Here is a 14,936-nt window from a genome sequence, read left to right as displayed (position 1 = left end):
TCCTTCCAGCTTTCCACAATACACCTTCTTCATGGCAGACATTTTGACTTGTCACAGCAGAAAAAGCACAGGTGAAACAAATTTTGTTAACGATGCCTCAGTCACATCAGGTGTCCCGCTCAGCTGTGACAGGACCCCGAGAACTTAATAGAAAATTCTTCGTTTTTTTTTTCTTACAGATTCTCAGTGTGGCTGTGTTCTGATATTGAACTAACAAACATAAACAGCAAAAGAAGAAAAGTTTCTGACTGAAATGAGAACAAAGAAACTTTTTTGTAACGGAGATGTTTATTTAGACAACTGAATGCATGCCAGAAAGAACTGTGTTACAGCAGGGGTAACTTTCAGCTCTCTCGCTTTTCTAACTCTGAGGGAGAGACCCGAATCAGGGACACACCAAACTTTTGAGTGTTGGTAGCAGAACACAATCTGCTCTAATTTATTGCATTGACATGTTACTCTTGACGGGGGGAGGGGAGGTTACCGTCATTAAATCTGAGATTAAGGAGCTTGGATCGCAAACAGCTTTGGCCAGAGTATCATGAGTTGTTAATATCACTGTTTTGGCAAAAGGACAAAAGTAATTCACACCTTGATTTAAGGGAACTTTACCTCTCACACAAAACACATAAAGAGACGATAAAAAAGATGCACTTACTGTAGGTAGCATTCACATGCAGTATATCGTGTCTTCTCCTCAGACTAGATTTAACATTTTTCTCCACTATTTCTTACAGAGATTCACAGCTAAGGTTTTTCAGTTTGGGGAATTATCTTACACATAATGGCTACTCGATGAATAAAAGACATGTTGGATGGATCTGGGAGAAAGGAAAAAAACGTAATAAAATATTCTGTTATGAAAGGCAAAAGAGACAAAATTGTGCTTATCGTTGGTGGGATTTTGTTAATGACACAAACCCCTGAACTTAATTCACTTTCAAACCTTACATCCCCAAAAAGGGACTCCTTGACACAATTTCAGTCAGTTGGTCCATCAAAGTTTTCGTAGTTGCTGTTGCTGTTGTTTCTCCAATATATTGATGAGCCAAAAATACCATAATATCAAAAATAAATGCAACCCTTTCACAAAACAATGAGCAATAAATAATAATCAAGTGGTGTTCTTGTACTGTATATGTACTGTATATACACAGAGAGTTAAGTTTGTTGTATATATGTACACAAAACAAGTGGCAGTCTATTACAGACTGGGTTTTTAGCATAGTCTACAACTGGAATTCGTGCCCAGATTCTATAAATCCCATTGAAAAGCAACAACATAATAACTTACACAGGATCTTCGGGAGCAGAAGAGATAATGCACAATGAGACGTCTACTATGTTGCTTGCCCAAAAAATAGAAACACTGGTTTGGAAAGGAAAGAAAATATAAAAGAAACATGTAACATTTTTTTAGGTAGGGTGTAAAAAAAAAAAAAAAAAAAAAAAAAAAAAAGCCTCTAGAATTCCATAAAATAACTAGCTTATTAAAACGTTGATTGACAACAACATGCACAATGCTTTCCCAGCCTCAGGTGGAGAGGGTTATGACGAAGCACTATTCTCTGCGCCGTGGCATGACTTTGCAGTTTTTGCATGTAATAATGCTTCTATTTGTTTTTAAACAACTTGTGGGCCACTGGTGCAAGCTGTGCACCCCTTGAGGTGAACTGCAACCCTTTGCTTTCCTCCTATTAGGGTGCTGTTGTTTTGTGTTGACTTGAAAGACTAGATGGAAGGTTCTTTTGTCCTCAAACAGTTCTTCAAAATAAGAGTTTTTTTAAAATCTATTTTCCCATGTACACTATCTTGCAGTTCACATGCTCAGGTTCGAAGAGGGCAGCAGGCTGCGATGAATGCATCGTTTCTGCTTCCGTAAATGTCTGTGTATCTATTAATGTCTCTGCAACTGTCCTCTCAGCATATTAAGTCCATCTGCTTACCAACGAACACCTCACTCAACATTTTTGTCCCAGTCTTATTTTAGTAGCTTATGTACAGGAGGTTGAAGTGTCTGCCAGGCAGTATCCCAGGCAACCAGCCATATCCTCACACATTTACAGTATGCTTTCCAGTTACTCAGTCCTCTGTTCCTCTTTGTCATCTTCACAGGTTATGTGTGTTTGTGTTTGAGTCTTTGAATGAGAGCTTTATTGTTGTTACATGTGTGTGGTTATGTATTTCTACCTTAAAAGTGTGTTTGATGTTTTTTTTTCTGGCTGCTGTCATGAAGAGGTCACTGAATCATACATTGGATACACAATCTATAGAATGTGTTTTGTGTGTATACAGTATGTGTGGATGCATGGGTTTGTGCTTGTGTGTGTTGATCTGGTTGCATGTGTGCATCTCTGTGCTTCTTCTCAAACACTACGTGGAGGTCTCTGAAGCTCATGGGTCCTCCTGTTGCGTCCCTTCTTATTTTCCTGCATCCGTCTCCACTTGGCCGTGTGCTGGCTGCTCGCCCGAGATCCTCCCACGACTTGAGAACCAGCCAGGCCGCCCTGGCCCTTCTGGCTGTTTTGCGTCTTCTGGTTGTTCTTAGGTGTCTGGCCGCTCAGCATACCCAGATTTGGTTGACCTTTCTGGGTGCTCTGGCTCCGTGCCGGCCCTTCCACTGTTGGAGCTCCAGCCTGAAGCCAGGGCCGGCTCTGCGGTGGGCTGGCTTGCTGCTTCTGAGCATTTGGAGCCAAAGCTTTAGGCCGTAATGCAGAGTTGGAACCGCCAGTGCTGTCGGGCTTACCCTGACCATTGCTGTTGGGCGTCTTCACCCTCTTTTGCTTGCGCTCTTTCTTCCAAACGCGATCGCAAAACTCCTCCACACTGTTGAGGTCCGGGTGGTCCAAAAGAGACAGGAAGTCTCTGTACCACAGCCTGTGCTTGGCAGAGTGACCTACGCTGCCTCCTGCACTGGGAAGTCCTGGAAGGATGTCGCCCAGTTTCTGGGTGGGGATGACCTGGAGGTTGAGGCGCAGAAGGGGCTGGATAAAGCCATGCTCAACAGCTTGGCAGTGGTAGGTACCTGTGTCAGACTGTGTTAGACTGCGTATGAGCAGACCCTGGTCTGTACGAAGCACTCTATCATCTAGCTTTATCTGAAAAGACATAAAATGAGACACAAAGAAATGAATATAGGGAGGAAGATTAGAAAAAGTAGAGACAAGTAGATCCAACAGGAAAATGGGTACGTTCCATGACTCAGAACCACAGTTTTTTGAACTGTCCAACTCATCACTTAAAGCTACTTTGTGGTTTTGACCACCAGTAGTGAAATGTTTCAACAAATGTGAGCACTTGGTTGATGCAATACACATTCTTGTTACTAATTTCACGCTGTGATGCTGATTGACAGTTGGCGAAAGCAACAGGCAAAAAGCATACCAATGCGCCAACAAAGGTAGACCCAGTCCACAAATGTGGGGAGCTGAGATTTTGATGTAGTCAAAGCTTCGGCTCAGGTTAAGGTTGTGTTCGGCATTGCATTAAAAACATTAGCTACATCATTTATTTTAATGGGACCACTGTGTTGTGTGGGGGTCATCCAGCAAAAATGTTGAACCTGGCTCAAAAGCAGTGCAATGCAACATCTTCCTGGAAGTGCATATTCCTTGTAGATTACTATGTAACTTGAACGCAGTGAGTCTATTGTTTATCTTGCGAGCATTATAATGAAAGATAAAATGATTGCCACAGTGATCATCTTCCTTCCTCATAATATTGTGAACTGCTCTGCAGAATTTTGGTGTTGGATAAGCTTTCAAACATCCTCAAACCGGATGTTCTGGATTGTATTTCTTCATCTCCCCTGCACCTAAAACAACTTGTCCTGAACACAGACAAATACAGCCGCAGCAGAAACTTTGAGCAAAGATACTCTCTTACATCATAGGGTCAAAAGTCAATCTAAACATCCCCACCCCAAGGTTTCCACCCTTTCTGGATCACAGAGGTTAAAAGTCAACAGGGTCATAGGTTACAGCATGATAACAGAGCAAGAAAGGTATTGCCTCTGGCAGGGAGATGATGTTTTTTCAGAAGAAATCTAATTAGTGTGAAACAGATACAGATAGTATAACAGATAGTATAGTCCAAGTTGGGCTGTGTGAGATATATATTCACCCAGCTGCAATTCACACATTTTCTTTTTTTTTTTTTTTAAGATTTTAAGACGCTAATCAGGAATAACGTGAGAATCACACACACCTCATGCTTTCGATCATCATTGGGTTTCTGCAGCTGCCAGTAGATGAGTGCTCTCTGAGACTTGGGGCTGCACTCCAGGAACATGCTGCTGTTCTCCACACCGAACACACTCCTGTCCTCCACGCTGCCTCCTAAGCCGTCCATGTCGTCTGCTTGAACCGAAACACACAGAGAGAAGATTGAGATGTGTATGAAGGAAAAGGAGAGAGTGCTGGTGTGTGCATGTGTGTTTGTGTGGAGTACCATGGTGCTGAAGGTCTGAGCACTGAGAGAGAGGGTCTCCGTTTCGGATGTCCTGTCGTCTGGTTCGCCTGGGAAGAAATGTTGCAAATAAATACTTACATGTGCTGGAAATTTAAACAACACATGCTCTACAAAACAGACCAGAAATGCTCTTATCACATATTCTGTTCTGTGTACTGTTTAATTTCAACCACTAGGGGGCAATGTTACCCAACACTATTCCACAGTCAGCTCCACTTACATTCAAGGAATAGAAAATGTGTATTTATTCAACCTTCAATCCACTGTTAAATCACATGGGTGAAAAAACTAAACCCTGGCAGAATGGAAGAAACATAAACCTGCCGAGCAATGAAACAATGTGCTTCATTGCCTTCTGATGAGCCATTATTATGAAACACATACAGTGCTGTTTCGCCCTTGAAATGCCTTGTTAAAGCAGGCCCGCTTTTTGTCCTCTCAATATGAAAGTACACTATGTCATTCTGCTACTTTTATTTTTTTTTTGACCGTGAATATGAGGAGGTTTCATTGCCTGGCTTTACAGACTAACTGCCAATGTGTCTCCCCTGTTCCTCAATGTCATGGTTTTAAAATCTCTGACGGACGCTGTAAAAATTAAGCAGGAAGAGGTGGGGTAAGCCAAAGGTGAGACAGAGGCTGGAAAGAAAGAAATAAAGTAGGTAAAGGGAAAAAGTGGAGGTAAAAAAGAAACAGATGAAGAGAAACAGCCCTTTTATGTGTGTGTGTGTGTGTGTGAATTCTGCACACAAAATCTGGCTACTTCCATCCTGCCTTCCTCACCTCTGTATGCCATGCATATTTAGCCTCTCATCTCTCTTTCTCTTTCCCACACATGTCCCTTCCTGGGCTGACATTCCTGCCTTTTTGGCCGTGAGAGCACGTGCGGGGCCGAGTGTCTGGTTCCCATTCTGGGAGAGGGAAAATATTTGCAGTGCGGAGGAGAGCTGAGAGGAGCCGGTCCTGGCCTTAACCACGGGGTGTGCCACCTCGTCTGTAACCCTGCCAAAGCTGGAGTATACCCACTGGCCTACTTCTGCTGGTGTGAGAAGTTCTGGATGAATGAGATGCAGGGGTGTAGTGCTTTGTGTGTGCATGTGTAAATGTGTGTGTGAGGGCTGCGGTGGTCAGCCTAATCCCGCTGGATACAGCAGAGGGTAATTTGAGGGTGTGTATGTTCATACCTCCTGGCTGCAGGGTGAAGCGGTCAGACAGCTCCTGTTGGCTATAATTTAGTGTGTATGTCTGCTTGTGTAGATGTATCTTTTTGTGTGTGCGCATCTTGGCTGTAGGGTGATGGAATAACAGCTCAGAACAACTGTTACTGGCAGGAGTTACAACCCAGGTTGCTGGATTGTACCTCTTGGAATGCATACTTAGCCTGTGAGTATTTAATGACTGTATTTTGTGCCTGTGTAATATTCCTATTCCAGATTACTTCCATGTTTAGATGTTTTGGCATGTACTGTATATCTGCGCACATTTTTTTTTGGATTGGCTGTACTTGCTAATAGACCAGTGGAGGTCTGAGGTTATAGAAACAAGATTCTGTGTTGAAATGCCCTTGAGCAAAGTCTTTAAAGCCAACTGCAACAGCAAACCGCAGGTGTACTGATAACTCCCAGGTGAAACAGCATTCATACAAAGGCAGGATGTTGCTGACGAGAGGCGTAAAGGCTGAGCTGACCATAAATAAACTCATAAATAAAGGTCAAAGAAAAGTGTTTAATGTATGGGAGGGCCTACCTCTTGGCGGTAGGAAAGTATCTCGAGCATTCGGTGCCGTCCCAGGCGCAGTAAGGGTCTCTGGCCAGGCAGCACTCAGCACAAGCTTTCCCATACACCTCGCAACGGTGTAAAGACATCTGCGATACACCCAGGGCCGAGCCAAGGTACAGCTGTTGCTGTGGGAGCCAAAGAAACAGCAAGGATTTAAAAATTGAACGGTCCTGTGTGGCTGAGTTGGAAAGGTTCTTGTGGGTTTGGTTCTCAGTGGGCATATATCAGTGTTTGCTTAGGCCCAGAAGTTTTTGTTTCCCTTGGACTTGTAACCTTGTCAACAACTTTTGGATAAATTATTATGTGTAAAAGCAAGTTCTTACCTGCTTGGTGGACAGCTCCATTGCGGTAATGGGAGTGGGCTCCTGTACAAAGCAAATACAAAATAAAATAAAATGCCTGTTTAACACCACATATATGGACGTCATGCCTATTTTTATATTGTAGATAGGATGTCAGCATCATAAATTGTTGTTAACACTCAATTTTCAGTGTCGTACCCTAAAGACAGTCATTTCCTCTAGTACCACCTCTTCCAGGTCGTGCCAGCTCTCTCGTGGGATTGTCACCACCTTCAGCACTGTTCCCATATCTGAAGACAACAGACATACACTGAATATATATACAAGCCAATTTTGATTGCATATGAACATATTTGTTTGTTAGTGATTCAATTCACAATCTTTAGTCCTAATCTGTGACTACTGTCTTCTGCGGAAATATGTACATATTTAATTATAAACACTGTACAAATATTTTTTTCTTTTTTTTATTGTTAAGCTTTTTGCTATATTGACACTACAATAAAGGTATTCCATGAAATATTGTAGTATCATTCTCCAAGAATGTTCTTAAATTGCTGATTTTCAATTTCAGGTTTTAGTTAAAAGAAAAATTTAATTTTTTTGTGTTTATTTTAAAAAGAAAAAAAGGTGAAAATGTGATTTAAAAAAAATCTGAAATAAAAGTTGAGTCTTTGTGCTGAAAGAAAAACTACTCTGCATCGGGACATATGAGTTTAAAACTAATATATTTTTGAGTTGAAATAGGTAAGAATGTTAACAATCAACTTTAAATACCATGTCAGTGATGTAAGTAATTTGTTAGAAATGTAGTTCTATGAAAGAAAAAGCTTTTAGAGAATCAGCCTGGCATTAAAAATACATGTGGAAACACAAAGCAAATGACAAAGTTTGTGGAGTTGCGTACCTGTGCCAATGAACATGACATCGTACTGTCCGTCCTCTGCCTCCACTTTATCCACCACCAGCTGGGAGAACTGGTAGTCTACGTCTGTCCTCACCATGATGGGACGCCCCCCTATGGGGTGCACTGGGTTGTACATGGCTGGGTGTCCCCTGGCGAAAGTGATGACATCATCGGGAAGGTCCTTGGTGGAGTCGAAACCTCCAAATGTCTTACTGGGACACTGAGAATAACAACAAGATGGCAAGTAAATTTTAGAAAATCTGCATTAATCTCTGACAGAAAAAAAAACAGTTCATGTGGGAACTCACAGTGCCAGGGCGAGGGTAGGGCACCCTCCCTTGGAAGGGCACCCACTGGTAGTTGGGTCCATCTCTGTGGGCGTAGGGACCCAGGAAAACCCTCCTGATGTCTGCCATGTTGTACATACACACCGCTGAGCCTTTGAAGATGTTACTGTGGAAGAAAATAGAAATGGAGAAGGGGTGAGAGACGAAAAGAAAATGAGTTTAAATCGAAAGGAGGGAGGCAGGGAGGGAGACAAACAAAGGGGATTTATAAATGATCGTCACAAGACAGGGATTAGGAGCTTGTGAAACACCGAAGAAAGACAACAAAATGACCCTTCATCGCACAAAGACAGAGGGGAGCAGGGTTGTCATTACCTAAGTATGGGAATGACAGATTGGAACTCCTCTCTGATTGCTTCCAGCCTCTTGAGAACAGACAGGAATTTGGGCACACCACCAACAAAACAGGAGACCTGGTTCAGAGCATATTTGAAATCCCCTCCAATATTTTGTGAGCGCTCGCTCGGGCCAGATGGGTGGGTTTTTTGCTCTCGCTCGCCAGACAAGGTCCAAAGCAGGCAAGGTCAATCAATCATGAAAAAAAAGGGAACTGATGTGGATTTTATTTCAATTTATGCTCTATACCGGGTCATCCAAAAGACAGCAACTTGAGCTATGACTCACTTAGGTGGAGAATCTGGGAGTTCCACATGAATAATCCAAGATATATATTCCACAAGAATTATTAAAACACTCATGTGGAGATTAGAAGAAAGTAAACTGGCTGTTTGCTCTGACCACCATCAAGTACATTAACCTCACACACTGTATAGATTAGATAAGTGTCACTTTTTACAGATGGCAGATTTTCATTTGGAGAGCCAATCTCTTGCATTTGCAGAAACCAAATGCTTCAGTGACATTTGGGACGTCCTTTGTCTTGCTGACTGCAATGGGAAGTTGTATCAGGCTAATTAGGGATGTGGCTGGCATACACACAGCCGACAGTACTCACCAAAGCACGGAAGATGAATGGATTTGCATTTGGAAATGTTAATTACAGAGAAATTCAATTAACTCTGAGGGCAAAAAAAAAAAAAAAAAAAAAAAAAAAAAAAAAAGAGAGAAGACACTCCTATATCTGTGCTTAAGAAGACGGGTGAACATGTGTTTGTGCAGATACACACAAATTTGGCCAACCCTGGCCACACACATGCACACACTTGCATCATGTACACACACACACAGAAGACGGTGCATAATCAAACATTGATCTCTCAGTGGCAGCTTCTTTGTGCCTCATTAAGCAGTGATATTAAAAGTCGGTCCCTCTGAATCTCTGCTCTATTCATCTCTGAAAACCGGCCACTTAGAAAACCAATTAAACCACTCTAATTCCTCAATGCCCTATAATTGAATTTTAAACCATGCATGTGTGTGTATATGTGTGTGTGTGTGTGCGGGCAGGCACACATGTGGGTACGTGGGTGTACGCCCACCACCGCGCACCGACCTCTTGGTTTGAATGCATTCCAGAAAGCTGAGAAAGGCCATACGGGCCTGGTGATGCGAGGCGCCTGTCAGTGTGCGTTAGCTCGCGCTGCCATTCTTTTCAGCCTGTCTTATCATTAGTGGTGATTGATGGTGTTTGTCCTCCTTTCAAAGCGGTTCAGAGACACTACTGGACACAAAATACCCCCCCCTTCCCAAATGCAAATTCATCATCATCATGATAAGTGCCACCATCTGTGCCATTTCAACTCACTTTATCTGCCTTGGCCCGTGCCTTCACCTCTCTGCATGCTTCAATAGAGCCACACCCGGCCCCTGAAAACCCCATTCAAAGCTGAAGTGGCGGCCAGGGGAGAGACGCAAGTTCCTGCTGAGTGAATATCATGTTTCTCTCGCTCCCTCCTGCCCCATAATCTGATTTCCCTACAAGCCTCTGCCAAGGTTTCAATGAAAAAAGGGGGACAGGTAGCGTGGAATCGGGGGAATCGGCTAAAAGCAATCTCCAATCTGAGCTGGGGGAAGGGGAAAGCAACCATAAGACACCTGTAAGTGGATTACGGGACGGGGGAGCGCTGTCTGGGAATTTGACAGGGGCACGCTTGGTCGCTCGCATTTTTCCGTGTCATTTAAAAACAGTTAGGAAATTACAGATAAAGGGATTGAGTGGAAGATGTGAAAAAAGAAGAATTCTTGAAAGGAAATATGAAGCGTGTGTGTTTTTCAAATATGGAGGAAATAACTTGTCCAGGGCGGCTGCCCGTTGAATGTATATCAGCTCCTTCCAATCTCCTAGCAACAAATCAACAAAACAAATATGATACTACTGGTGTCTGTCAAGCTATTTGAGAATACAAGGCCTTTGCGCGCACATTCCAGAGGTCATATTGAAAAGATCTGGATGGAAACTGTACCTGGATGTGGTGAATACAGCGTAGATAACTGGATTTTTTGGGTCCTTGGAGCTCATGAGAAACACGTCCTCTGAAAATACCAAACAAGAGTTAGTGAAGGTGATGCTTTTCCACCGCTTTTCGAAGAGGATCTGAGTCTGTGAGGTTATCTTTTCTCTGTACACAAATAAAGACCAAACACTTACGTAGTTCATCAAAGTGTGTGTCAATGCCGTTGACCCCGGGGACTGAACACATTAGCCGGGCCTTGAGGAAAGTGGTCCACTTGTTCACCAGACTCCTGTGACCTCCCATATCATTCTGTAAAAACATCAACACATTTCTGTAAGCCCTCACATCAATATACACTTATGTCTATAAGAGAAAGTAAGGAATGTAAGGAATGATAAGGCTTCCCGTTGCTTAAGGGGAAACTGTGAAGGGTTTTGTTGTGTGTGTGTGTTGTTACCTTACACAGTTGTCCTATCCTGGCGATGGTAGCCTTGCCAGTGTGCTCTCCATCCATGGCGTTCTCTTTGAAAAACAGGAAGATCTTGTCGTCTTCGGGGTTGTCACTCTCTGGGATCAAGTGCACGCCGATGAACCTGGGGTCTAGAGGAAAAAAGAAAACGAATAAAGCTGAATAACTTTGTATGCAGTGAGTATAGGGCATAATTTGTTCATACACAAGCTGAATCACACACACCTCTACACAAACGCAATTTTACGATCCAACCTCTGTCCCAATGACAAACCTTTCACCCCTATTTTACACCTCCGCAACCAATCCACCGTGATATTCTCTAGTCACGGCTCAGTAATAACAGCCATTCACTTTACACCCTGGTGTTATAATATCTGACTTTACCCCAAGTGAGTGCTCCAAGTCCAAATCCCACATAACCCCCATCTCTAGACCACATCCTCGCAAACACACATGGCTCTGATTGTGCCGGGTAACACATGAATAAATTTATCTCAACTTTAAGCGCGAGAGGAAATCAAAGCTAAACGGGCAGGCCCGAAGCCTCAGGGCTGGGATATCTCTTGACTTGAAGGGGCATAAGGACTGAGGAAAAGTGGCTACAGTCACTGAGGCGTCGTCACGCGTAAAATGAGCCTGTGTCTATAAGCTCGGGGGTTAGCTGGAGAGAAACAAGCAGTGCCATGTTACGCCTCCATGGCCGTTTAGGATATAGAGTAGCTGTGAAAAAGGAGAGTGTGGCCAAAGTGGGAAGCAGATTTATAAGCGCTGTGCGGGTGCTAGACCTCTGGCATGAATCATGTGTACCCCACACATGCTTCATACCTTTAATGTGAATATGTGCCATTAAATCTACACGTTAATAAATTCAACTGTGCATGCGCTTGCATGCAAAAACAGGCTGCTGCCAGTATCGCCAACCATTGAGGTCATACAATTCATTACATTTAATTCCCAACAAAAGGCCACTTTATTTAGAGGTGGTTTAATCCAACCTCCATGTGAGTGAGAGGGCATTAAAAGGTGAAGAGATGCGTAAATAAAACGCATGAATCAAGGCTAGCAAAGCCAAAGCCACCATTTAACCCAAAATCCTTTTAGAGTCAGATGCTATTAAGTATTCATTCAAGTTTCTTTCTTGTTACATTCGAGTACCATGTAACCTTGTTGATAAAGGCTCAACAGACTATCCGCATCCCAGTAATCCATGCAATTACAATCCCCCTTTTGTGGAAAAGGCGCAGGATTTCGCTGAATGGATACAATCCCCAGTGTATTTGCTTGTATAACAAGGTGAAAGATCGATGGGGATTAAGACGGTAACAATGACTTCTCCCTTTTAAATGGCTCTTTATTAATATGTCACAGTAATCAGCGCTGCAGAGACCAGTGTTTGTGATTTTTGATGGTGGAGGGGGGTGGGGACACGGCAGTTGAGAAGAACTGAGAGGAATTTGACTCCACTACAGGAAAACAGCTGAGAGCGGATTAGTTCTGTGGGAAAGAGGGGGGAAAAAGGGATGGCACAGCTTGAGGGAAAGGTTCAAACTGACCTTTTGTGGCTCCCTAAGTCCTCAGCGGTGCCGAAAGATAGCCAGACAGACTGAACAGTCAATAACCCTCACTGCTGAGCTAATCTTACTAGAACAGGCAAATCCAGCGACTTTGTGAATGGGCTCTGATATCTGATGTCTGGCACATGAATGGAAATGATTGGAGACTTGAGGCTTGTGAGAGAATTTAATGCCTCAAAATCCAATGAAAAGCTCAACTGGTATTCTTTCTCCAAAACTGGCCAATGACAAGGGTTTGCTTCCACCTTGTACTGAATAGTTGCGGTTTATGTAGGCCACAAGTGTCCAATTTTGTTTTAATGGTGAAGTTTTTTGTTGGAGTTTGAGATAGTATGTTATCCAGTTTTTGCAGATGCAAATGGCTTTTTAAAAACCCAGGAAAGGCAACACACTTGACAGTGACAAAATCCAGTGTGATTTAATAACAAAACTCAGATGAAACTCTTTCTTTCGATTTCGAAACTAGATAAACAAACACTGATCAGCTTTTGTGGGAAAATCGATTCCCTCCAGAGTAAAATCCTTTTTTTTTCTTTTTTCTTTTTTTTACCATTCAGCCATCTTGAATCATGCTGCTCTGTTCTGATTGGATGATGATCTCCCAGGGTACGGAAAATAGCAAAGTCCCTTCCCATGAAATCAGCAGATGTGCCAGAGTACAGCTCTCCATCTGCCAGTGAGAAAGTATAGTTAGGAACAAATGACCGGTTCTGAAGTGAATGCGTATCTCCTGGAATTAATCAAGACGGAGATCAAACTCACCGATCAGGAGTGAGGCTGAGAGCATTTTGGGGTCGTAGGGGCTTTTCCCGCGGCCGTTCTCAAAATGCGAGGCCAGTCGAAAGATGTTGTCCTGTGGTGGAATGGGTCAGAGTTCAAAATGAGGCCAGTGAAAGTCACATCAAGCCTGGCTAAAGGTACATTTATAGCCTGCGTTTCAAATTACAACATATTCTGATTATAGCACACAACCTTTGTAATGGGAAGCACCACAACTTCAGCTAGATATGATCAATAAGACAAATATGCAACTGTGCATCTAACTGAAACAAAGGGGAATAAAGTAGGATCAAATTGCAAAAGTACAAATCACCCTCAGAGTCTTTAACTAAATCAAAAGAAAAGTTACAAAAGAGAGATCCAGCTAACTCACTTTTCTTTGAATCAATTACTTACAACAGTAGTTTAAACTCAAAAGAACACATGCAGTGTCTTCTGTACTAAAAATCTGCATGGTGCAAACACTCAATCCCCTCCCCATTGTCAGGCTGCAGAACCCATGCTGGTACATTGATTAACCTGTAGACCTTTATCAAGATGACTGATTAAACCTTTATGTAGGGGAGAGGTTGTTTAATATCCGATGGCTGAAGTCGAACCATGTAGTGACCACTTTTTTCTGCCTCTTCACACAAAGGAAAACATTGATGGGAAGATAATCAATGAAGGGAATGAATACTGCTGCGCTTGACAGAAAAATGTGTGTGTGTGAGAGAGATTATAGTCAGTGCAGTTGCAGAGCACAGATTCTTTTAAGGGGAAACAATATTGGACTTTCTCTCTCATTAGTTTACTATAGCACTGGTGTCACATTTCATGACTTCTTAATGAATGCTCCATTGAAATTTAAATTACCTTTTGCATATATATAACTGATTAAAACCCCACAACATTTGGTTAACTAACATCAATGCACCAAATGTATTACCTCTGCCCTCTTGCCCATTTCCAGATAAGCACAGATGGGGTGGAAGGCTCCCGTGCCGCAGATGTATAGGTGGGTCTGGTTGTACGGTTGGAGGACCCGGATGAAGTTAGAGCACTCTTTCTGAAAAAGAAATGAGACAAAGAACATAAAAACCTCCACCTCTGCATAATTTTATACAGTCATACAGACATACAGCTGGCAAAGAGATTTAAATACATTTTTTGCAGTGACTTTTTTTATGAAAGAACTTGCATATGTTTGCAGTAACCTCCACACTGCCAGTTCTCTCCTACATATCATAAAGTTTAAATTAAGATTTATCCTTTATGAAAATAAAGCAGACACCTATAATAGAGAAAAGCGCTGATGTGATTCAACTGAAAATGGGGACTAATAGAAAACAGAGGATAATGGTGAATAGAGAAAAGCTTTGTTGGAATTCCATTTAAAGCAGGGACTTTCCAGTTGGTTTGGAAAAGACTGTATGAAACTGAGTCTCCTTCAAGGAAATCCCACCTGTAAGTCAAATCAGGCAAATCTACCTCAGATCTTTAATGATCCATATGTTTGAATTTACTGAGGGTATTTGGGTTGGCTCCCCTGCACATGTTGATAGTCCCAGTGGTGTGAGACTGTTTATTAGAGTGCTAATCAAGGGGATTGGTTAATGTAAGAGGGTTATTAGCGGCCTTGAGGAGTTGATTTGGGCACATGTGTTTAAGCGATTAGGCTGGGGTTTGCCTAATTATAAATACATGCTGAATATCTACCTAACAAATAAGTACACATTTGCTTGGGGATTTGGAAGCGCAGCACACACATCACATTCACATGTAGACAGCCAAATTATCCTCCTTTCTTCCTCCCTTCAACACATGTATCTCTTCAGGCTTCAGAAACCTCACAAATGTTTCAGTTTGATGATTTGATGATGTCCCTCATATGAGACATAAATGGATATGAGGCTTTGGGTTGGAGTGATGACATTTTCCAGTGCTACACCAAATTAACTCTGGGATCAGA

At 42.5% G+C, this 14,936-nt stretch overlaps 1 protein-coding gene across 2 annotated transcripts in view; it reads right to left on the bottom strand.

Moving 5' to 3' along the window:
* Positions 1–269: 269 nt before the first annotated feature.
* The window catches only part of sema3aa (sema domain, immunoglobulin domain (Ig), short basic domain, secreted, (semaphorin) 3Aa), a 32,107-nt gene continuing 17,440 nt past the window's right edge, over positions 270–14,936 (bottom strand). The window contains exons 4-17 of one of the 2 annotated variants that reach the window (XM_018671016.2): positions 13,914–14,033; positions 12,968–13,058; positions 12,756–12,875; positions 10,617–10,759; positions 10,354–10,468; positions 10,169–10,238; positions 7,767–7,911; positions 7,459–7,678; positions 6,750–6,841; positions 6,573–6,614; positions 6,217–6,374; positions 4,450–4,517; positions 4,207–4,358; positions 270–3,098 (exon numbers count right to left, since the gene is read on the bottom strand). In XM_018671016.2, coding sequence (XP_018526532.1) covers positions 2,367–3,098; positions 4,207–4,358; positions 4,450–4,517; positions 6,217–6,374; positions 6,573–6,614; positions 6,750–6,841; positions 7,459–7,678; positions 7,767–7,911; positions 10,169–10,238; positions 10,354–10,468; positions 10,617–10,759; positions 12,756–12,875; positions 12,968–13,058; positions 13,914–14,033 — 2,268 coding nt within the window. In that variant the 3' untranslated portion in view covers positions 270–2,366. The remainder of the gene's footprint in view (positions 3,099–4,206; positions 4,359–4,449; positions 4,518–6,216; positions 6,375–6,572; positions 6,615–6,749; positions 6,842–7,458; positions 7,679–7,766; positions 7,912–10,168; positions 10,239–10,353; positions 10,469–10,616; positions 10,760–12,755; positions 12,876–12,967; positions 13,059–13,913; positions 14,034–14,936) is intronic. The other variant, XM_018671017.2, reaches the window with a different exon arrangement.

The sequence above is a fragment of the Lates calcarifer genome, linkage group LG18, assembly GCF_001640805.2.
Source record: "Lates calcarifer isolate ASB-BC8 linkage group LG18, TLL_Latcal_v3, whole genome shotgun sequence".
Lineage (NCBI taxonomy): Eukaryota > Metazoa > Chordata > Actinopteri > Centropomidae > Lates > Lates calcarifer.
The sequence above is the reverse complement of the archived record's forward strand: the minus strand, read 5'-3'. Positions and strand labels throughout refer to the sequence as shown.